The sequence below is a fragment of the Schistocerca piceifrons genome, chromosome 3 (genome assembly GCF_021461385.2).
Source record: "Schistocerca piceifrons isolate TAMUIC-IGC-003096 chromosome 3, iqSchPice1.1, whole genome shotgun sequence".
In the NCBI taxonomy this organism is placed as follows: domain Eukaryota; kingdom Metazoa; phylum Arthropoda; class Insecta; order Orthoptera; family Acrididae; genus Schistocerca; species Schistocerca piceifrons.
This window is the reverse complement of record NC_060140.1, coordinates 277,831,483-277,856,953: the sequence shown is the minus strand read 5'-3', so window position 1 is coordinate 277,856,953 and position 25,471 is coordinate 277,831,483. Positions and strand designations below refer to the sequence as shown.

General features: G+C 43.1%; 1 protein-coding gene across 3 annotated transcripts in view; it reads right to left on the bottom strand.

Moving 5' to 3' along the window:
• Window positions 1-25,471, bottom strand: part of LOC124788124 (collagen alpha-1(XVIII) chain-like) — a 674,174-nt gene that overhangs the window by 63,314 nt on the left and 585,389 nt on the right. For all 3 annotated transcript variants that reach the window (XM_047255257.1, XM_047255259.1, XM_047255258.1), the window contains 2 exons: window positions 19,281-19,367; window positions 7,000-7,130 (listed from right to left, as the gene is read on the bottom strand). In XM_047255257.1, the coding sequence (XP_047111213.1) occupies window positions 7,000-7,130; window positions 19,281-19,367 (218 nt within the window). The remainder of the gene's footprint in view (window positions 1-6,999; window positions 7,131-19,280; window positions 19,368-25,471) is intronic.

Below are 25,471 nucleotides of genomic sequence, written 5' to 3'. Positions count from 1 at the left end.
GAATGGTGAAAGTGCGGGTATGAGGGATCGTCCTTCTTATAGAAACTCTGAACGTGGTAACAGAAGGAAATACCAATGACAATAACATTTATTAAGCAAGATTTAAACCTGATGTTCTTGACAAAGATTGTATTGTAAAGTCACCACACTGCAGAGAACTGAAGGAATGAGGATGTGGCTTCTAAACATTTCAAAACATCAACATTTATTTGTTCTAGGAAATATATACATGTGAACACATCAAACAATACTTACAAGGGAATTACCAACTGGACCTCCTATTTTGAGGAGGAAAAGGCACTCTTGTAAGATCTCAACCACAGCAACTGATCGATCCCACGAGAAAACTTGGGCCATGACATGATGCTACGTAGTTATGACTCTCTGAAAGTATAACTTTTAAGCTTTCGCCCGCGCCGTTTGTTTCTTCTCGGCTCTGCCCTACTGCAGCCGCCTAACACCGGAGCGCGAATTACCGTACCCTGGAGTGACAACCACTATTGTCAGGATATTGAAGGCGAGGGAAGAGGAGAGAGACGTGGGCACATCCACCTAACGTGTTTTGAAATCTTGTTCGAGAACGCATGTTACTCTGCTAGAGAGACAGTAAGTAAAATGAGTGCGTAATATGTCAATCTCACGCACATACAAGGTGGTCCATTGATAGTGACCGGGCCAAAAATCTCACGAAATAAGCATCAAACGAAAAAACTACACAGAACAAAACTCGTATAGCTTGAAGGGGGAAACCAGATAGCGCTATGGTTGGCCCGCTAGACGACGCTGCCATAGGTCAAACGGATATCAACTGCGTTTTTTAAAATAGGAACCTCAATTTTTATTACATATTCGTGTAGTACGTAAAGAAATATGAATGTTTTAGTTAGACCACTTTTTTCGCTTTGTTATACATGGCGCTGTAATAGTCACAAACGTATAAGTACGTGGTATCACGTAACATTCCGCCAGTGCGGACGGTATTTGCTTCGTGATACATTACCCGTGTTAAAATGGACCGTTTACCAATTGCGGAAAAGGTCGATATCGTGTTGATGTATGGCTATTGTGATCAAAATACCCATCGGACGTGTGCTATGTATGCTGCTCGGTATCCTGGACGACATCATCCAAGTGTCCGAACCGTTCGCCGGATAGTTTCGATATTTAAGGAAACAGGAAGCATTCAGCCACATGTGAAACGTCAACCACGCCATGCAACAAATGATGATGCCCAAGTAGGTGTTTTAGCTGCTGTCGCGGCTAATCCGCACATCAGTAGCAGACAAATTGCGCGAGAGTCGGGAATCTCAAAAACGTCGGTGTTGAGAATGCTACATCAACAACGAGTGCACCCGTACCATATTTCTATGCACCAGAAATTGCATGGCGACGAGTTTGAACGCCGTGTACAGTTCTGCCACTGTGCACAAGAGAAATTACGGGACGAAGGCAGATTTTTTGCACGCGTTCTATTTAGCGACGAAGCGTCATTCACCAACAGCGGTAACGTAAACCGGCATAATATGCATTATTGGGCAACGGAAAATCCACGATGGCTGCGACACGTGGAACATCAGCGACCTTGGCGGGTTAATGTTTGGTACGGCATTATGGGAGGAAGTATAATTGGCCCCCATTTTATCGATGGCAATCTAAATGGTGCAATGTATGCTGATTTCCTACGTAATGGTTCAAATGGCTCTGAGCACTATGGGACTCAACTGCTGAGGTCATTAGTCCCCTAGAACTTAGAACTAGTTAAACCTAACTAACCTAAGGACATCACAAACATCCATGCCCGAGGCAGGATTCGAACCTGCGACCGTAGCGGTCTTGCGGTTCCAGACTGCAGCGCCTTTAACCGCACGGCCACTTCGGCCGGCCCTACGTAATGTTCTATCGATGTTACTACAAGATGTTTCACTGCATGACGGAATTGGCGATGTACTTCCAACATGATGGATGTCTGGCACATAGCTCGAGTGCGGTTGAAGCGGTATTGAATAGCATATTTCACGACAGGTGGATTGGTCGTCGAAGCACCATACCATGGTCCGCACGTTCACCGGATCTGACGTCCCCGGATTTCTTTCTGTGGTGAAAGTTGAAGGATATTTGCTATCGTGATCCACCGACAACGCCTGACAACATGCGTCAGCGCATTGTCAATGCATGTGCGAACATTACGGAAGGCGAACTACTCGCTGTTGAGAGGAATGTCGTTACACGTATTGCCAAATGCATTGAGTTTGACGGACATCATTTTGAACATTTATTGCATTAATGTGGTATTTACAGGTAACCACGCTGTAACAGCATGCGTTCTCAGAAATGATAAGTTCACAAAGGTACATGTATTACATTGGAACAACCGAAATAAAATGTTCAAACATACCTACATTCTGTATTTTAATTTAAAAAAATGGTTCAAATGGCTCTGAGCACTATGGGACTTAACTTCTGAGGTCATCAGTCCCCTAGAACTTAGAACTACTTAAACCTAACTAACGTAAGGATATCACACACATCCATACCCGAGGCAGGATACGAACCTGTGACCGCAGCGGTCGCGCGGTTCCCGACTGTAGCCCCTAGAACCTGTCGGCCACCCCGGCCGGCATTTTAATTTAAAATAAAAACCTGCCTGTTACCAACTGTTCGTCTAAAATTGTGAGCCATATTTTTGTGACTATTACAGCGCCATCTATGACAAAGGGAAAAAAAGTGGTCCAATTAAAACATTAGTTTTTCTTTGCGTACTACACGAATATGTAATAAAAATGGGGGTTCCTATTTAAAAAAATGCAGTTGATATCCATTTGACCTATGGCAGCGCCATCTAGCGGGTCAACCATAGCGCCATCTGGTTTCCCCCTTCAAGCTAGACAAGTTTCGTTCTTTGTAGTTTTTTCGTTTGACGCTTATTTCGTGAGATATTTGGCCTGGTCACGATCAGTGGACGTCCAATACTACTCTAACAATATTCTCCTGTTGATATTCGGCAGCTATATAAAAGTCTCAAAATCAAAATGAATAACAGCTTCACTTTAACAGTACCAGCCTTAAAATTCAATGGAAATAACACGCAACAGGGATTTTAATAATTAAATAGTGATACGCTACTTCTTTAATGACACACTCATTTCAGTGACATTCTCATTCGTTAGAATGCATTTATGAATCGCTACATAAAAAAGTTCGAAGTAGAAAGGTCTGCATCCAGCTACAGATTAGAAACTGAGCAATTTGACAGAATGAGCGAAGTATGCTACCAATGACAAAATAGTAATTCACAGAACCCGTTACTCATTCCACTGTGTAGTACTTCACGCTCAGGCATTAAGCGGCTGCAACGGAGAAATGCGTGTGACAAACATGAAGTGCGCTCGCAGGTATGAAAGCTGTGCGTTCAGGAGGTCGATGTCATAACTGCATACAATATGGCGCAAATATTCTCACGAAGTCGAGTTGTGGGGCTGATATCTTGCAGGTGTGCTTCTTTCTCCTTAAAATATGAGGTCAAATTGGCGATATTGCCTTGTTAGAAGGTAGCTACATCCCCATTTACCTTACCCTTCGCGTCTAGATTTCCTTACGAATGTCAAATAACATGTATAACTTTTTTCTCCTTCAATAGAGCTGATGTTTTCGCTATTGAAACCATTTTCATTAAAATGTTTGTCATCTATTTGCATTTTCATTTATTTTCACTGTAGGGATTTTCTCTGTAAAAGAACTGTAAAATGTAAATAACTTTTTGCTTTCAAATCTGCATCTTTATCTACATGGCTACTCTGGAAATTACACTTAAGTGCCTGGCAGAGGGTTCATCGGACTACCTTCACACTAATTCTCTATTACTGCCCTCTTGGACTGCTCACGGAAAAAGACGGACGCCTTTATCTTTCCGCGAGAGCTCTGATTTGCCTTACTTTATTACGATAATCGTTTTTCCCTACGTAGGTCGACATCAACAAAATATTTTCGCATTCGGAGAAGAAAGCCGGCGATTGAAATTTCGTGAGAAGTAACGCCTTTGGTTTAATGACGTATCATGTCCGTTATGTGATATTCTGTATCTCTTGTGAAAGAACATTCATAAGAACAATAACAAGTCCTCATACAACCTTTCCAACGCGTCGTGAAATGCAAGCAAACAATAAAATAAAGATTAAGTGCACACATAGGCACCCAATCCGTTACTATAAAATTAGTGATTACGACGAAAATTGGTTGTAATTTCCAGTGTTAGCAGACAACGCCACCATTTGTGTCTCTGTGCATACGCCATCTTTAGTATGCTATGGGTTTCAGAGCTCTGCTGTTGGCATGGAGGTAAGAATAGAGGGAGACGCCGTGACGTCACAGCTGCGAAGCTATGTGAAGCCGAGGGTAGCCATCTCAATCCGACCAAAACATTGCTGCTGTAAGCTTGTGTGCATAGGCTTGTCTCTCGCTTTTGAAAGGATTTTGCGCTGTTATGGTGACTTGTGTGGTGTTCGGATGTACGAATCGTTCTGATTGTGATGCGAAATCGAAGGGAATAACATTTCATGTGTAAGTTGTCTCGTTAAGTGTGATTTTACAACTTCATTGTGAATGAACGTGTGCTACATCGGTACTTGTACTATAGCGTGTTTTTCTCCTGTATGATTTTAATTTCCTAAAAATGAAAGTCGGAAAGCTCTGTGGGAGAATGCTGTGAGGAGGAAGAACTGGCGTGCGTCTAAGTGGAGCACTATATGTTCTCAGCATTTCCGAGAAGAGGACATGCTGTACCATCAGTTTTCCATACACACCCAAAACATTTGCAAAAGGTATGTTAATTCAAAGAATTAAATTCTTAGTTTTCAATTTCACGTTTCAGTATAATATGTACGTATCGTCGATAATCGAAGTGTTGAGTAACTCACTTTGTCTTCATCATGTACCAAATTAAAAGCTAACACTACATTAACTGGCGTAAAGTATATTCCTAAACAGGACACTGTGTAGATTTGCCATTCTATGTACCGTATTTCAGTAAATATTGGTGGTAATGAACAGTGTTTCCCAGTAGTGTAACGTAAATGAAATGTTCCAGTACGTATTACAAACAAGATGTATTTATGGGGCTTTGGAGGGAGGGTATAGCTAACTTAGTTTTCAGTTTCTATTATTTAGTTTGTGATACACGTTTATTACTGAATTAACAAAATTGTATCGTTTACATTGAAGACTAGCTATTCGTAATATTACATTAAAAACTATTTTTAATCAGAAGAAACGCGGAATTTCGCCTTTACGAGATTTTATTTTAAACAAAAACTTTGAAACAACCAATCTGATAACGTTACATGCGTATGTGGTGCAATTAGCGACTATAATACACGCAGCGCTATAGCACACTGGCAATGTTTTGGTCAGAGTGTCATGGCAGCGAGCCACGCCCCCATGGCTTCAAAACGTAGTACGGCTGGGATACGTAGCGCCATCTCCCCTTATTCTTACCTCAGTGGCTGTTGGCGTAGTCAGCCGATTACTGACGTCACTAACTCACTTATGGTTTGGATGGCAGGTGTGTAATCCACGTTTCCATATGCAACAGCAATTGACATAATGGCTGTTACAATAATGGCGCAGTGTGTTGTTGTTTCTACACGCTTCTGTCAAAACTGTCGTGGCAATGTTCTCACTACGGTTGGGACTATTCATAGGGGACATTGGTTTTGTAATTTAGGTTATGGTATTCGAACTGAGCCAAGAATCCAGTAAAAAGAAGTGAAAGCACAAATATTGGATTTGGAAGTGGAATTTATGCGCACATAACACAGTGGCTTCACATAAAGTAATGGAAGTAGCCTTTGTAAGCGAAGACTCATACGTGGAACACTACCGGATAACGAAAGCTAATTTCGAGTAGTTGTAGAGCTGTGATTCAAGCTCTATTAAAAAATCCGACACGCATATGAAATATTCAGTTGTGGCTCAAGCAAAACTAGAAGTGACACTTCGATATTTTGTCAAAAGCACAATTTCGAAGTTTTTGTGTTGTATGTTGGATGCTTTCTACGAGTCCCTAAAGACTCGTATAAACCCTAATATTTTCACTCTTGAGTCCACATAAATTAAATACGACAAAATACTAAATTTATTCTATGCCTAATTTTGGACATATGCTTCGTGCAAGTGCACTAAATGTGATTGATTCCCTTCATTATAAGCTACACTTAATATAAAATAGTACTGTTACCAGAAGACTTGTTACTTCCATTCTCAAATGCACTGGATAAATGTTTAAGGAACATTGAAGTTTCCAGTACTATAATATGATTGTCTGAATATGCTGCCAGCATTACACTAATTTTCATCGTTTTTAGAATAAAGTGAGCTGCTATGAAAGTACAAATAACGTTTCACTAATTAAATAATATTTACTTATTCACACAGAAATTTTATCCATGCAGTGTATAATAGCAACATCATATACTTTCACTGCATTAACCATTATCTGCAATGGCAAAATTTGTGCACCAAAGTCGCACCTCCTACTATTGTATTGTAGTAAAACATACTCAAGAAGACGAGTTTTGGAGAGATTTTTAATGTGCTGTATTGCTGAAACTACATATTTTCGTAATATACAAGTACGAATATGAAATCAATCAGATTCAGTAAGTTATCTTCAAAGATGGCGGCCTCTTCTGGCGCTAATCGGTCGTGGGAGAATGAAAGTGGCGTCTCAAAGTTAACGTGTTTTTTACTGTTGTGGCACTCGAGTGGCGCCACAGTTATTTGGGTGCTTCCACATGCAACTTCGATGACACCACTCGAGTGGCTGCCAGGGGCGTCATGTTTTTTGCACATGGAACCCGGCTTTACATGCTGGAAAGCTATGCTCAACCAACACGCATTGTCGATTTTGACCACAGTGTCATTCGTGTAAAACAAGCTTAAGTGAGTAAGAGAGGACATTAGGAGGGTGTGCACTGCGCACTGTGGAGTGTTGGTACTACGCACCTGTGCCCCAGGTGTGCCGGGCGGCCCTGCAGGTCCCTTGGCCCCTGCAGTGCCATTGTGACCGGGAGGGCCCCGCGCTCCAACTTCTCCTTTTGGACCAGGATCGCCACGGTCTCCCTTCGGTCCTGGAACTGAAAATTTAAAAGTGATTAATGGAAAATCAGATACAAATTAACGAAGAGGTTCTCAATAAAGGAACCCACTTTAGTTGGGTTGAATCAGGATGTTTATGTAAGTGTCACTTACACACTGTAACACATTAACATTTATTTATTTGGTGTTTTTCCTTGGTTGGGGACCCCAGTCACAATATACACTGAGGTGAAAAGTCATGGGATACACAAAAGTATAAAAGGGCACTACATTGACGTGCCTGTCATTTGTACCGAGCTGATACACATGAAAAGGTAGGGTTTATGAGGGGAATTAACAGACATTCAGTTTCGGAAATCGTTAGGGAATTTAATATTCCGAGATCCATAGTTTCAAGAGTGTGCCGAGAATACCAGATATCAAATGTTCAAATGTGTGTGAAATCTTAAGGGACTTAACTACTAAGGTCATCAGTCCCTAAGCTTACACACTACTTAACCTAAATTACCCTAAGGACAAACACATACACCCAAGCCCGAGGGAGGACTCGAACCTCCGCCGGGACCAGCTGCACAGTCCATGACTGCAGCGTCTCAGACCGCTCGGCTAATCCTGCGCGGCATACCAGATATCAGGCATTACCTCTCACAAAAGATAACGCAGTGGCCGAAGGACTTCACTTAACGACTGAGAGCAGCGGCGTTTGCGCAGACTTGTCAGTGCTAACAGACAAGCAACACTGCGTGAAATAACCGCAGAAATCAAAGGGATGCCTAGCGAATGTATCCATTAGGACAGTGCGACGAAATTTGGCGTTAATGGACTGTGGCAGCAGACGACCAACGTGAGTGCCTTTGCTAACAGCACAATATCGCCTGCAGCGCCTCTCCTGGGCTCGTGACTATATCAGTTGTACACTAGACTGGAAAACCGTGGTTTGGTCAGATGAGTCCCGAATTCGGTTGGTAAGAACTGATGGCAGGGTTCGAGTGTGGAGCAGACCCCACAAAGCCATGGACCCAAGTTGTCAACAAGGCACTTTGGAAGCTGGCAGTGGCTCCATAATAGTGTGGGCTGTGATTACGTGGAATTGACTGAGCCCCTGGTGCAAGTGAACCGATGATCGACTGGAAATGATAATGTTCGGTGACATGGAGACCATTTGCAGTCATTAATGGAGTTCATGTTCCGAAACAACGATGTCATGTCCCCAGGCCACAACTGTTCGCGACTGGTTTGAAGAACATTCTGGATAATTCGAGCGAATTCTTTAGCCACTCAGATCGCCCGACATGAATCCCATCGAACATTTATGGGATATAATCGAGAAGTCAGTTAGTGCACAACATCATCTAACGGCGGCTCTTTCGCTATTTTGGACTGCTGTAGAGGCTGTATGGCTCAATATTTCTGCAGGGGACTTCCAACGACTTGTTAAGTGCATGTCGCGCCCAGTTGAGGCACCACGCCGGGCAGGAGGGGGTCCAACACAGTATTAGGAGGTATGCCATGACTTTTGTTACCTCAGTGTACCTTCTGGATGAAATCATTGCCATCATTGCCGCCATTTGCCTGTAAGTTTTTTAAAATGATTTAGTTTTTCACAATCGCGATTTGGGGTGTAGAGTCTTTTTCAAGTGCAGTGGTGAAAAAGAGTCGTAAATGTCAGACACGTCTGAATGACACATCGTCGTCGAAATACACTACTGGCCGTTAAAATTGCTACACCACGAAGATGACAAGTTTGGCGCCGGTGGCGACACCTACAACGTGCTGACATGAGGAAAGTTTCCAACCGATTTCTCATGCACAAACAGCAGTTGACCGGCGTTGCCTGGTTAAACGTTGTTATGATGCCTCGTGTAAGGAGGAGAAATGCGTACCATCACGTTTCCGACTTTGATAAAGGTCGGATTGTAGCCTATCGCGATTGCGGTTTATCGTATCGCGACATTGCTGTTCGCGTTGGTCGAGATCCAATGACTGTCAGCAGAATATGTAATCAGTGGGTTCAGGAGGGTAATACGGAACGCCGTGCTGGATCCCAACGGTCTCGTATCACTAGCAGTCGAGATGACAGGCATCTTATCCGCATGGCTGTAACGGATCGTGCAGCCACGTCTCGATCCCTTAGCCAACAGATGGGGACGTCTGCAAGGCAACAACCATCTGCACGAACAGTTCGAAAACGTTTGCAGCAGCATGGACTATCAGCTCGGAGACCATGGCTGCGGTTACCCTTGACGCTGCATCACAGACAGGAACGCCTGCGATGGTGTACCCAACGATGAACCTGGGTGCACGAATGGCAAAACGTCATTTTTTTCGGATGAATCCAGGTTCTGTTTACAACATCATGATGGTCGCATCCGTGTTTGGCGACATCGCGGTGAACGCACATTGGAAGCGTGTATTCGTCATCGCCATACTGGCGTATCACCTGGCGTGATGGTATGGGGTGCCACTGATTACACGTCTCGACACCTCTTGTTCGCTTTGACGGCACTTTGAACAGTGGTCGTTACATTTCATATGTGTTACGACACGTGGCTTTACCCTTCATTCGATCTCTTCGAAACCCTACATTTCAGCAGGAAAATGCACGACCTCATGCTGCAGCTCCTGTACGGGCCTCTCTGGATACAGAAAATGTTCGACTGCTGCCCTGGCCAGCACATTCTGCAGATCTCTCATCAATTGAAAACGTCTGGTCAATGGTGGCCGAGCAATTGGCTCGTCACAATACCCCAGTCACTACTCCTGACGAACTGTGGTATCGTGTTGAAGCTGCATGGGGAGCTGTACCTACCTGTACACGCCATCCAAGCTCTGTTTGACTCAATGCCCAGGCGTATGAAGGCCGTTATTACGGCCAGAGGTGGTTGTTCTGGGTACTGATTTCTCAGGATCTATGCACCCAAATTGCGTGAAAATGTAATCACATGTCAGTTCTAGTATAATATATTTGTCCAATGGATAACCGTTTATCATGTGCATTTCTTCTTGCTGTAGCAATTTTAATGGCCAGTAGTGTATTACAGAACATATGTGGGCATGTATATGGGTCGCCTCATATTACTAAGAGTGCGAATTTTTTTTTAAAAAAAAAGGTTACAGGTAACATAACGCGCGGCTGACTCGCTTTGACGTGCTCAGCTGCAGCAATCCTTGCCGACACAGTGCTGTGGTAAGCACGAACCATGTCCGAACATGATTGTAATGGGCTGCGACTTGCCAGTTCGCAGTTGGCGTTGATCTTAAGGCAGCAAGCACATATTTCCCAGCGAAAAGATACTCATAAAGGGACCTAGAAAATTCCAGCAACAAATGATACAGATTAAATTGACCACATAGTAGTATCCAAAAGCCGACCGGAGTGGCCGTGCGGTTCTAGGCGCTACAGTCTGGAGCCGAGCGACGGCTACGGTCGCAGGTTCGAATCCTGCCCCGGGCATTGATGTGTGTGATGTCCTTAGGTTAGTTAGGTTTAATTAGTTCTAGGTTCTAGGCGACTGAAGTTAAGTCGCATAATGCTCAGAGCCATTTGAACCATTGGTATCCAAAAGATGAGCAAATAACACTGAGTTTGAACGCTTGTTGTTGGGAGCAAATTCAGAATCGGTCCACTACCTTGTGGCTGCAGAAATGAGGAAAAGGATTGCTATGACGTATAAACTATGAGAAAGCTGAAATGGATTTTTGAATAATTGGAAGATAATGGTGCAGCTTTTGAATATCAGAATAAACTGAGATAGAATTTACAGGTAGTGGAGCACAGTAATCACACAGGCTAGAAACGGGAATATCTTAAGATTAATGTCATAACTGTAGCAGAGGATGTAGTGATATGGGAACCTGGAAGACTTAGAAATGAGGTGTGGTATCATGATGAATGTAAACAAGTGGTGCAAGATAAGAAAGAAGCAAGTTTAAAATGTCACCAACGAAATACGAGAATTAACTGTGCTATGTATAGAGTGGGAACAGTTTGTTCCATCTCATTACAATTAGTTTTTTTGCTGCATTACATTGAATATACTTTCAACATTTTTTTAGTTTAAACAGTGTGATATCTCGAGTGAAGACGTGGACTATCTGTTTATTTAATTCAATTCATAATTACATAAATGCACTTCCTTTCCCTAATCCCACTACGTTGCCTTGGGTTGATTAAGTAGGGGTTTGTATTAAGAGTTCGTCTGCTGGTAGTGCCAAGGTAGAGGTGTGGTCACCCTGTAGGTCGGTTGGTGCCAACGTAAGCCTGGAGTAAAGACAGAGATGTTGCACCTGTTTGCCAGGGGTTAGTGCGGGGTTGGTAACAGGTCCCCTTCCCCTCCAAGTAAGGGAACGGCCGTTGAGAGCCGCCATGATAGTCACTCTTGGGGTAGCGACTGAACTGAGCGGACGGAATCGAGGGCAATCTCCGTCTTTGCTGCCAATTTTATCGTGGGATGAGGTATTATGTTTTATACTGTTACTAATCCGCTCTTTTCCAAGGATTGAAATACTTAGCGTGTTGTTACGGCCATTCATTCATTTTTTTTTTTTTTTTTTTAGAAATTTTGCCTTTACAATTAAAGTTTTCAGTTAGGGTTTCTTTTTCAGAGGCGAGCATGGGGGCTCGCGTTATCCCTTTACAGTGTTGCAATTACTTGGTGCCTTCAGCACACGAGAGCAGCAATAGCTCTAAAAAATTATATAGTTTCACTTTCAGAAGCAGTATTTTTTTTTTTTTTTTTTTTTTTTTTTGCAATTTTAAAGTAACCTGGAGCCTTACCCCACCTAGTTAACACGTGGTCGTAACGGCTGATGAGTAATTTGGATGACGATTCCGTGTGAAACCTGATAGGAGTTACGTGTGTCACATACTTAAGGTTCTAAGCGTGTGACGTAAAATTTTTCTAGGCCATCTCATAAATTTTGTTCACGGTTCCTTTTTAACCCCCGTTTGCAAGCAGCACGTCCTAACTACTTTGATAAAGAATAGGTTGAGCGTGTGAATGATTGTATAGTATGGAAAGCAAGAACGAACAGAGGGGTGAGTACAAAGAAATTAGCTGTTGGTATCGGTCACCCACGTGGTGCAGAATTGCACTACCAGCGAGCTACCAGTTCGTTCTTGGAAATTAGTTAAGGTGAGGATGCTTATGTGTGCTGTTAATTGATTATTTGCGTGTGCTGTATTTCACAGGATGTTTTATTTTTTAAGAATTTGCTTTCTTTTGTGAATATGGGAGATGTTTGTGTCTGCTTTGTTCCCCCGTTTTTCCGCCAAAGAGAATTTTTGTTATTCGGTCCTAGTAGTAACCTTGGGTGCGAATTTCGATCACTGTCCCAGCAGACGGACCACAAGCGCAGCAACGTAGACCCATCCTCTTTCCCAGTACTTAAGTAGAAACGAGATGTCTATTAGTTTAAGCATCTTCAGTGCGAGACAAAACTAGAAGATATTTGACTTGACTTTGTTTGCTGCAATTATTAAATTTGTAAAGTTTTGGGGAATATAGATAATAAATGTCATATTAAGTTTGTAAAATTTCTGGGATCTAGACAATAAATGACCTATAAACTGGATGTCATGGATTTAGTGGTCATTACAAACCCCAGTCCTGTGTCGAGAGCAATGTCATGAATTTAATGATCATTACAAACCCCAGTCCTGAGTAGAGAGCAATGTTACCAACAAAGTGATGCCCTTATAGATCATGATAGAGCGTGGCCTTTACTGACTTGCCCACTTGGTTGTTTGAGCCCTCCCCCGCGTTATCCGTTGCGCAATATTAACATAATAATCATCAGATCATTTAACTAAACGTCGGGCCGGCTCCTTAAATTCAATCCTTCCGAGCAATGTATCAAACGAGCAAGCACGTGTCAATGAAGCCACTTGGCCACACACGCTACCGGCATGCTCTAGTATAGAGAGAAGGAAACAGAGGAAGAGAGATACAAAAAGCTAACGATGCATAACTAAACAGAAGGAACCTTTCAGTATAACGAAAAGAGAATAGAAGCAACAAGTGTACGCGGAAGAAAGAAAAGAGATACCTTAAAAAGCCTTAAAAAAAGTACTATATAGGAATGAGAATAGAAAGTTTTATAAGAAATTAAAAAGACGAACACAAGGGTATAAACTTAATGTAATAGGCGGCAAGGAAGATGGAATCCTGCTGACAGGCATGTGGAAAGTGCTGGACAGACGGAGGGAATATTTTAAATAAAAGTTGGAGGAGACCATATCAATGGGAAACAACGCATATACCCTGCTGTAGAACCATTAGCAGAAGAGCCCACTCTTGTAGCAGTATAGAAAGTGGTGAATTATCAAAAATATCACAAATCTCCAGGAAATGATCGAATAACTGCCGAGCCGCTAAAGAGAGGCGGTATTACTTTAAACAAACATATATATAAACTCATATTTTTAACTTCGAATCAAGAAAGTGTTCCAGAAGAATGGACTATATGCGTCCAAAACTGATCGTGAATACCACAGCACTGTGTTGGTATAGTCATACCACAGAACTTTAAAGTATGTCTACCATTATGTGGCCTGTAATCCTTGTTTTAATTAGCACTCAGATTGTAATATGAAACGACTCGTATACATTCCACGTATGTTTGTTTTTGACGACGATATGTAATGCAGATATAGGTATCTGATATTTACCGACTATTTTTCACAATTGAACTTGAAAATGGCTCTACAGCCGAAATCGTGGTAGTAAAAAGTAAATAATTTAAAAAGAACTTACATCAAATGGCGGCAATGATTTCAGTCATAAAAATCTGTTTTCTGCACAGCGATTATTGCCAGCCGTTATTCGGTGGATGGACGTTGTTGCCAGTCATCTAGATACTGTGCTGAACCCTACATTCCATTAATTACAAACTAACAACTGTAATTACAACAGTGAAATGATACACAGTTGACGTAGTCACTCACAAGTTGTGTACATTGCGTTATTTGATAGTGTAACAATAACTGAAAGAGTGATAATCCTGTTAGTGTTTTCTGCAGCTCACTACTACTTAATACAAAGGTATAAACTATGGGGAAAAATTGAGTACATCTAGCTAAACTACAGAAAGAGTGAGGAAAGTATAGATAATAAGAGCTATGGGTAGGTTCCCATCGCAGCAGCCAGGAATTGTGGCCTTGGAATTTACATCAAGTCTCGATTCTACATTCCACGGCCAGTTGCCTACATTCTATTGCTTCAAGCGGTATTGCAGGTGAAGTTCAGCTTCTGAATATGTAGATCTTTTGTTAACCGTAAAGGGCTATTGTTAGCACTCACTGACGAACATTGTATTGCATTGTCAAGTTACACTCGAATTTTCGCCTAGAAAATATCTTATAGCTGACTTGATTAAAGTACAAGGTGGCCTCCGAGTACAGACTACTTTTAATTACACAAGAATTGTTGCCAGTCACGAGCAGATACAACAACAAATATACACTGAAGAGTGAAAGAAACTGGTACACCTGCCTGATACCGGATAGGGTCCCCGCAAGCACTCAGAAGTGCCGCAACACAACGTGGCATGGCCTCGACTAATGTCTGAAGTGGTGCTGGAGGTGACACCATGAATCCTGCAGGGCTGTCCATAAATCCGTAGGAGCACGAGGGGTGGAGATCTCTTCTGCACAGCACGTTGCAAGGCATCCCAGATATGCTCAATAATGTTCATGTCTGGGGAGTTTGGGGGCCAGCGGAAGCGTTTAAAACTCAGGAGTGTTCCTGGAGCTACTCGGTAGCAATTCTGGACTTTTGGGGTGTCGCATTGTCCTGTTGGAATTGCTCAAGTCGGTCGGAATGCACAATGGACATAAATGGATGCCAGTGACAGGACAGGATGTTTACTTACGTGTCACGTGTCAGAGTCGTATCTAGACGTATCAGGGGCCCCATGTCACTTCAAGTGCACACGCTCCACATCATTACAGATCCTCCACCAGCCTGAACAGTCCCCTGCTGACATACAGGCTCCATGCATTCATGAGGTTGTTTCCATACCCTGTGAGAGGTATGTGCTGCCTGCGATATGGAAGCTATAAGAGAATCTGAGACCAAAGAGCAGTGTTGACTGCAGTACGAACTGTGTAGCAGTAGCAGTAAGTTGTTGCTAGCGAGCAGTCGCCAGTCTGCGCTTGTCAGTCCAGTCTTGTGTATCATGTTGGCTGGGCCGGTCGCGGTGCAGCGATGCCGGAGCCTGAGTATTATTGTATAAGGTAAAAAGCAGCCTCGCGCATATCTAGTAATGTTATGTGAAGTCCCATGTAAATCTTTTAAAATGCCCTAATACGAGGGCGGTTCAGAAAGTAACCTCCGATTGGTCACTGTGCGGGTTGTGGGGGGAGTAGCGACGCCATCTGTGCGTTCACGCACTCAACAGGTCAGTCGGCATCAAGCCGAGGTCGAGTGAACGTCGTACCTGCGCTAGTTTAGTTTTTGTGGCAGTTTGAAATGTGTGCTGCAATAGCAAACCCCGCCAAATGTGAAGTGCGTGCTGTCATAAGGTTTTTTACAGCCAAAGGATATTCTGCAGCAGCTATTCATCGTGAGCTTTGTGCCGTGTACGGACCAAGAGTTATGACTGAAGGAGTTGTCCGTGAATGGGTACGATTATTTAAAAGTGGACGAGAAAACGTTCATGATGAAGAGAGGAGTGGTAGACCATCATTGGTGACTGACGAACTCGTTCAGACAGTTGATGCAAAAGTTCGTGAAAATCGACGTTTCTCAATGTCGGAGTTGTCTACTGGTTTTCCACAGATTTCTAAGACTCTCTTGTACGAGATAGTGACAGCAAGATTGGGTTACCGTAAGTTCTGTGCACGATGGGTGCCCAAAATTCTTACCGACCACCACAAAACTCAAAGAATGGCCTCTGCATTAGACTTTCTGTCACGTTATGAGGACGAAGGAGAACCATTGTTAAACAGAATCGTGACCGGTGACGAAACTTGGATTAAGTACGTGAACCCTGAGACAAAAGAACAATCAAAGATGTGGGCACATTCAAATTCGCCTACCAAACCAAGAAAAGCCTCGCAAGATTTTTCTGCCAGAAAACTGATGGCAACGGTGTTTTGGGATGCCAAAGGGGTGTTGTTGGTTGAATTCATGGAACGTGGTACGACCATTAATCAAGACGTGTTCTGTGAAACAATAAAAAAGTTACGACGGGCTATACAGAACAAACGCCGTGGTATGCTGACTTCCGGTATCGTTTTTTTGCACGATAACGCCCGTCCTCACTCTGCTCGCAGAACAACGGCCCTTCTTGAGTCCTTCAAGTGGGACGTTATCAACCATCCACCTTACAGCCCAGACCTGGCGCCAAGTGATTATCACCTCTTCATGCATTTGAAGAAATGGCTCGGGTCACAGCGGTTTGATGACGACGAAGAGCTCAAAGATGCGGTCACAGGCTGGCTCCAGGCACAAGCGGGTGATTTTTATGCAGAAGGAATTTCAAAGCTTGTGAAGAGAGTGCCTCAATCGCTAGGGAGACTATGTAGAAAAATAGTGCAAAGATGTAGTTGTAAGATGTATATATTAAAATATTTTTATTTAACTTGGTGTATTTTTTTAAATCAACCGGAGGTTACTTTCTGAACGGCCCTCGTAATAATCTTCGTGATATAAAGTAATTTCTAACAAACATTCATTTCAATTTAAAGAATTTACTAATTTCTTCAATCCATGATCATTCCTATTGTTGCAAAAGAAAAATCAGTTGCTTCCTTTCATAAATGACAAATCTATCGGCCAGCATTGCACAGAGCTGTCCCGGAAAAATTTTATATAAGAGCAGATATATTCGCCGTTTTTATTGAGGTAAGAATTTTTCCTTTTTATTCAGAATGATCTTACAGGGCCATGACGCAGCGCTGCTGTCGTCCAAATTCTACCAGGTTACTGAATTTATTTTTTATTACGAGGTTTAAGAATTTTTCTGCTTCGAGCTTACATTAAATGGGAAACAAATTTTGTGTGGAGGTTAAATGTGAATGAATTTCTGTAGGGAGGTTATAAATGGGAACCAATTTTGTTCTGAGGTTACACTAAAATTAGAATCGCTATCCATAATAATTATTAATTAAAATTTTTTTTGTGGGGAGGTTACAACCCGTACACGTCCATTCGCTCGATAAAATTTGAAACGAGACTCGCCCGACCAGGCAACATGTCTCCAGTCATCAACAGTCCAATGACGACGTTGACTGGCCCAGGCGAGGCGTAAAGCTCTGTGTCGTGCAGTCATCAAGGGTACATGAGTGGACCTTCGGCTCCGAAAGCCCATGTCGATGATGCTTCATTGAATGGTTCCACGCTGACACCTTTTGATGGCCTAGCATTGAAATCTGCAGCAATTTTGGGGAAGGGCTTGACTTCTGTCGCGTTGAACGATTCTCTTCAGTGGACGTTCATCCCGTTCTTGCGGGATCTTTTTTCGGCCGCAGCGATGTCGGAGATTTGATGTTTTACCGGATTCCTGCTATTCAGGGTACACTCGTGAAATGGTCGTACGGAAAAGTCCCCACTTCATCGCTACCTCGGAGATGCTGTGCGACAAATATAACACCACGTTCAAACTCACTTAAATCTTGATAATCTGCCATTCCAGCAGCAGTAACCGATCTAACAACTGCATCAGACAGCGCCTTTCTCTGCCTGTTTAAATATCTTTGTATTTGAATACGCGTGCCTATACCAGTTTCTTTGGCGCTTCAGTGTATTTCATCCATCCTGGGAATCGAGAATCTCAACAATTTTTGCCTGTTTTCTGTAGAGATACTGGCAAGATATCGGTCCAGGGAATTCGAAGCCCCGTCGGAGGTTCGAGTCCTCCCTCAGGCATGGGTGTGTGTGTGTGTTGTTCTTAGCATAAGTTAGTGTAAGTAGTGTGTAAGTCTAGGGTCCGATTACCTCCGCAGTTTGGTCCCTTAGAAATTCACACACATTTGAACATTTTTGGAATTCGAAGACCGAATCAAAGTCTCTACAGTAGTTCCTCGGACTACAGAGGACATAAAAAAAGAAGTGAGCAGGGACTTCAGTTTATATACATAGATATAGAAGATTTAATAATTATATTTTTTATTTAGTTACTATATCATTACTACGACTTACATTTTATGTTTCCTTGCAGTAACGTTTGTCTATTATGGTTTTGACGGATGATGAATGCAATGTATGTTCTAATGGCAGAAAGATATTTTCATGTGATACAATTTAACAATTTTCAGAATTTTGTTTTACTTGTTTCTTATCAGGTTTGATGATACTACGTCAAAGGGGAGTACCCTATAGGTTTTGCTGAGTGAGTTCAAGAGTGTCAAAATCAGTGACATGAATGGCCGTATGATTTGATTACATTGACTTATGAGCTTAAACTTTCTACACCACAAAGGGACCATAGACCTTGACGACATAATTTTGAAGTTTGTACGCCAACCTGTTTACAAGAAAAAAGAGTCTTCACAGACAGACAAACACAGAGACGGATAAAAAAATGACAATTTTTTTCCGTGATATTACCAGTTTTTCGATTTTTTCATGTATCTCTACTGTCAAACTTTGCTTCTTGCTGAATTTCATGACTCCATGTCAACCGGAAGTATCCTACAGATTTTGATGAGTGTGTTTGAGAGTTTCAAAATATGTGACGGAAACAGTCAGATCTTTTGATCGAACTGACTTAGGATCTTAAATGTTTCAGACCGCCAAAGGATCATAGACTTTAGTATGCGACATAAATATGAACTTGATATGTCAACCTATTCCAGAGGAAAAGGGGTCTTAACAGACGGGCAGACAAAGAGACTGATAAAAAATAATAAAAAATATTCTTTTCGTGTGATATAAGTACATATTAAAATTTTTCCGATTTTTTTCCTTTACTTGTAATGTGAAACTGTGCGTCTTCGGGCAAATTTCACTATTCTGGGTCTACCCTATAGATTTTGATCAGTGAGTTCTCGAGTATCAAAATATGGGCGTACCTTTTAACTGAAATGACTTAGAAGCCTAAAATTTTTACAAGTCCACGAGACCATAGACCTTTCGGACACAGAGCATCTCTTATGGATAAAAACAAATAAAGAAAGTAAATAAAAAGCATGAACGAACACTAGGCTGGTGTCAGCAGTCAGAGCTGAGGTTGGCTGTGCTCACCTGGTGCTACCTCATTGAAGCTGGGAGGTTCCAGCGCTGGTCCCGGGGGCCCTGGAGGACCCTGCAAGCCAGGCGCTCCGGGTTCACCTGCAACATGTCCGATGTGTCATTCCAGTACGCTGTACAAGAGAACAAACCATTCAGTAAGAGATAATGACAGTTTAACATTAAGTGGTCAGTGTGTTCCTCCAGTCGAGCCGAAGAAGTATCATATATCTGTCACTGCGAATCATCTGCAGTTTCAAACTTATTGGAAGTTCTATCTTCAGTCTACATCGAAAGGTAATGAAAGAATGCGTATTCTGGTCGCAGCCCAACACGTTCCAGCTCACTACTTGAAGAACATACTGAGGTAACCTAAATGAAGCAATTCATTTTCCATAATGAGCACCAGAGCAAATATCGAGTCACACTTAGCGTCTCGATCTGACGCAACATCGGCGGCTTGCGTATCAGTTTCTCAACATATATAGAACCCAATACGTTGTCCTCGTTGGTGAGTATTCATCGGCGGTGAGGGTATCATCTGGAGTGCCCCAGTGAAGTGTGGTAGGTACGCTGTTGTTTTCTATCTACAAAAATGATCTTTTGGATAGGGTGGACAACAATGTGCGGTTGTTTGCTGATGATGCTGTGGTGTACGGGAAGGTGTCGTCGTTGAGTGACTGTAGGAGGATACAAAATGACTTGGAAAGGATTTGTGATTGGTGTAAAGAATGGCAGCTAACTCTAAATATAGATAAATGTAAATTAATGCAGATGAATAGGAAAAAGAATCCCGTAATGTTTGAATACTCCATTAGTAGTGTAGCGCTTGACACAGTCACGTCGATTAAGTATTTGGGCGTAACATTGCAGAGCGATATGAAGTGGGACAAGCATGGAATGGCAGTTGTGGGGAGGCGGATAGTCGTCTTCGGTTCATTGGTAGAATTTTGGGAAGATGTGGTTCATCTGTAAAGGAGACTGCTTATAAAACACTAATACGACCTATTCTTGAGTACTGCTCGAGCGTTTGGGATCCCTATCATGTCGGATTGAGAGAGGACGTAGAAGCAATTCAGAGGCGGGCTGCTAGATTTGTTACTGGTAGGTTTGATCATCACGCGAGTGTTATGGAAATGCTTCAGGAACTCGGGTGGGAGTCTCTGGAGGAAAGGAGGCGTTCTTTCCGTGAATCGCTACTGAGGAAATTTAGAGAACCAGCATTTGAGGCTGACTGCAGTACAATTCTACTGACGCCAACTTATATTTCGCGAAAAGACCACAAAGATAAGATAAGAGGGATTACGGCTCGTACAGAGGCATAAAGGCAGTCATTTTTCCCTTGTTCTGTTTGGGAGTGGAACAGGGAGAGAAGATGCTAGTTGTGGTACGAGGTACCCTCCGCCACGCACCGTATGGTGGATTGCGGAGTATGTACGTAGATGTAGATGTAGTTAGGCTACTCCCATTTGAAGGGCTTATTTCAATAGCGGTACAAGTCCATTTTTGTTCATTCTGAGATACAGAGTCCTAAAGTTAAATGAGCGCTGAAAAATCTGCAGTTGAGATATCAGAAATATTCGAGTATATATACTTGAGTGTTTCTGGTATCTCAACTGCAAGTTTTTCAGCACTCATTTAACTTTAGGACTCTGTAGCTCAGAAAGAACAAAAATGCCGTTGTACTACTTTGAAATAAGCCCTTCATTTAGTATCACATAGGCGAATGAACCGAGTTTCAGATCATTCTACGACAGAACAATCTCAGATAGTCACCGGGAATCGAACCCCCAGACTTACACGTCAGTAGCTAGCAACACTAACGCCTAGGACACGGAGACGATGAAGCATAACAGCTCTGACCGTGTTCATAATGACCTGGACCAACGGCGCAAAAGCAGAATCGTCCTTGATAAATGGCAAGGGACGTGCCTCAGACTGCACTAATTTTAAACGTACGACACACAAGACGTACCTGTGACTTGGATGTGACAGCGATAAGCGTCCATATTTACAGCTCTGTCAAGACGTAACCTGGCATGATGATACAGTTCAGTTAGATCTCACGGAAAGATTCGCGTGTGACTCCGACCACAAGAAGCAATGGGAAAACCTAGCGTAGTTTTCGCGTCTCGTATTTCAGTGAGTGTTTCTTGATTATCAGAGTAGCTCATCAGAAGATTATCTTGGAAATTTGTCACCGTATAGAGTAGGGTAAACATAGTCATGTGTAGGGACTGTGGTTGTTGTGAGCGGACGCAAGGAGAATTGGCCACTCTTCGGGGGCGGGTGGAGGCTTTGTCTGTTAGGCTCATCGAGCTCGAGGCGCAGGTGTCGGCTCGTAGTGGCGTTGGGGCAACTGTGGTGAGACCTATGCCTACTTCGGTGGCCTTGGAATCACATGGAACCCCTGATGTCGCTGCGTCTTCCGGCAGTGAGCATCTTACCGGTCAGCCATCACTCCAGGGTGAATGGCGGACAGTGGTGGGCTCGCGCGTGCCTGGCCGAAAGGCGAAGGTGGGATCTGGCCGCGTGGCAGCTGCCTTACCCCTTTCCAACAGGTACGGGGTGCTTCCTAGTGGTGATGACATCGTTTCCGAGCCACCACAGGATGCCTCGCCTGTTGGGCCAGTGGCCGATTCTCCGGCAAGGTCCCGACAGTCACAGAGGGCGGGCCTATTAGTTATAGGGAGCTCCAACGTTAGGCGGGTTATGGAGCCCCTCAGGAAAATAGCGGGTAGGTCGGGAAAGAATGCCAGTGTGCACTCGGTGTGCTTGCCGGGAGGTCTCGTCCGTAATGTGGAGGAGGCCCTTCCGGCAGCTATTGAACGCACTGGGTGTGACCGGCTGCAGATAGTAGCACATGTCGGAACGAATGACGCCTGCCGCTTGGGTTCTGAGACCATCCTTGGTTCCTTCCGGCGGCTGGCTGATTTGGTGAAGACAACCAGCATCGCACGTGGAGTGCAAGCTGAGCTTAATATCTGCAGCATAGTGCCCAGAGTCGATCGCGGTCCTCTGGTTTGGAGCCGTGTGGAGGGTCTAAACCAGAGGCTCAGACGACTCTGCGACTATAATGGTTGCAAATTCATCGACCTCCGTTATTGGGTGGAGAACTGTAGGGCCCCCTAGACAGGTCAGGCGTGCACTACACACCGGAAGCAGCTACTAGGGTAGCAGAGTACGTGTGGCGTGCACACGGGGGTTTTTTAGGTTAGAGGGACCCCCCCTTGGGCGAAACGATAAAATACCTGACGGCTTACCAGAGAGGACATTATCATCGTTGATAAAGAACGTCCGTCCTCAGAGACCAAAAACAGGAAAAGTTAACGTAATATTGGTAAACTGCAGGAGTATCCAGGGCAAGGTTCCTGAATTAGTATCTCTTATTGAAGGAAATAGTGCGCATATAGTATTAGGAACGGAAAGTTGGTTAAAACCGGAAGTGAACAGTAACGAAATCCTAGACACAGAATGGAATATATACCGCAAGGATAGGATAAACGCCAATGGTGGAGGAGTATTTATAGCAGTAAAGAATTCAATAATATCCAGTGAAGTTATTAGCGAATGCGAATGTGAAATAATCTGGGTTAAGTATCAAAGGTGGGTCAGATATGATAGTCGGATGCTTCTATAGACCACCTGCATCAGCAACCGTAGTAGTTGAGCGCCTCAGAGAGAACCTGCAGAACGTCGTGAAGAAGTTTCGTGATCATACTATTGTAATAGGGGGAGACTTCAATCTACCAGGTATAGAATGGGATAGTCACACAATCAGAACTGGAGCCAGGGACAGAGACTCTTGTGACATTATCCTGACTGCCTTGTCCGAGAATTACTTCGAGCAGATGGTTAGAGAACCAACTCGTGAAGCTAACGTTTTGGACCTCATAGCAACAAATAGACCGGAACTTTTCGACTCCGTGAATGTAGAAGAGGGTATCAGTGATCATAAGTCAGTGGTTGCATCAATGACTACAAGTGTAATAAGAAATGCCAAGAAAGGAAGGAAAATATATTTGCTTAACAAGAGTGATAGGGCACAAATCGCAGAATATCTGAATGACCACCATCAAACGTTCATTTCTGAGGAAGAGGATGTGGAACAAAAATGGAAAAAATTCAGAAACATCGTCCAGTACGCCTTAGATAAGTTCGTACCGACTAAGGTCCAAAGCGAGGGGAAAGATCCACCGTGGTATAACAATCATGTACGAAAGGTACTACGGGAACAAAGAAAGCTTCATCATAGGTTTAAGAGTAGTCGAATCATAGCTGATAAGGAAAAGCTGAACGAAGCGAAAAGGAGCGTAAAGAGAGCAATGAGAGAAGCATTCAACGAATTCGAACATAAAACATTGGCAAACAATCTAAACAAGAACCCTAAAAAGTTTTGGTCATATGTAAAATCGGTAAGCGGATCTAAATCCCCTATTCAGTCACTCGTTGACCACGATGGCACCGAAACAGAGGACGACCGAAGAAAGGCAGAAATACTGAATTCAGTGTTCCGAAACTGTTTCACTGCGGAAAATCGTAACACGGTCCCTGACTTCAGCCGTCGCACGGACGCCAAAATGGAAAATATTGGAATAAACGATATCGGAATTGAAAAACAACTGCTATCACTTAGTAGCGGAAAAGCATCCGGACCAGACGAGATACCCTTAAGATTCTACAGTGATTATGCTAAAGAACTTGCCCCCTTTCTATCAGCAATTTATCGTAGATCGCTGGAAGAACGTAAAGTACCTAGCGGCTGGAAGAAAGCGCAGGTCGTTCCCATTTTCAAGAAGAGTCATAAATCAGATGCGAATAATTATAGGCCTATTTCGCTTACGTCAATCTGTTGTAGAATAATGGAACATGTTTTGTGTTCTCGTATTATGACGTTCTTAGATAATACAAATCTCCTTCATCATAACCAACATGGATTCCGCAGAGATCATGTGAAACTCAGCTCGCCCTATTTGCCCAAGAAATTCACAGTGCCGTAGACACTGGCGAGCAGATTGATGCCGTATTCCTGGACTTCAGGAAGGCATTTGATACGGTTCCGCACTTACGTTTAGTGAAAAAAATACGAGCTTACGGAATATCGGACCAGGTTTGTGATTGGATTCAGGATTTCCTAGAAGAAAGAACACAACATGTCATTCTTAACGGTTCAAAATCTGCAGATGTAGAGGTAATTTCGGGAGTACCGCAGGGAAGCGTGATAGGACCTTTATTGTTTACAATATACATAAATGACTTAGTTGACAACATCGGTAGCTCCGTGAAGCTATTTGCAGATGACACGGTTGTCTACAAGAAAGTAGCAACATCAGAAGACTCGTACGTACTCCAGGAGGACCTGCAAAGGATTAATGCATGGTGCGACAGCTGGCAGCTTTCCCTAAACGTAGATAAATGTAATATAATGCGCATACATAGGGGCAGAAATCCATTCCAGTACGATTATGCCATAGGTGGTAAATCATTGGAAGCGGTAACGACCGTAAAATACTTAGGAGTTACTATCCGGAGCGATCTGAAGTGGAATGATCACATAAAACAAATAGTGGGAAAAGCAGGCGCCAGGTTGAGATTCATAGGAAGAATTCTAAGAAAATGTGACTCATCGACGAAAGAAGTAGCTTACAAAATGCTTGTTCGTCCGATTCTTGAGTATTGCTCATCAGTATGGGACCCTTACCAGGTTGGATTAATAGAAGAGATAGACATGATCCAGCGAAAAGCAGCGCGATTCGTCATGGGGACATTTAGTCAGCGCGAGAGCGTTACGGAGATGCTGAACAAGCTCCAGTGGCGGACACTTCAAGAAAGGCGTTACGCAATACGGAGAGGTTTATTATCGAAATTACGAGAGAGCACATTCCGGGAAGAGATGGGCAACATATTACTACCGCCCACATATATCTCGCGTAATGATCACAACGAAAAGATCCGAGAAATTAGAGCAAATACGGAGACTTACAAGCAGTCGTTCTTCCCACGCACAATTCGTGAATGGAACAGGGAAGGGGGGATCAGATAGTGGTACAATAAGTACCCTCCGCCACACACCGTAAGGTGGCTCGCGGAGTATAGATGTAGATGTAGATGTAGAACATTGTCAAAACGCAAATCACGCAGGTGGGTCTTCAATGGAAAGTGCTTGCACATCTAACAACTGTTTTTGCTGATCATTTTATGGCACA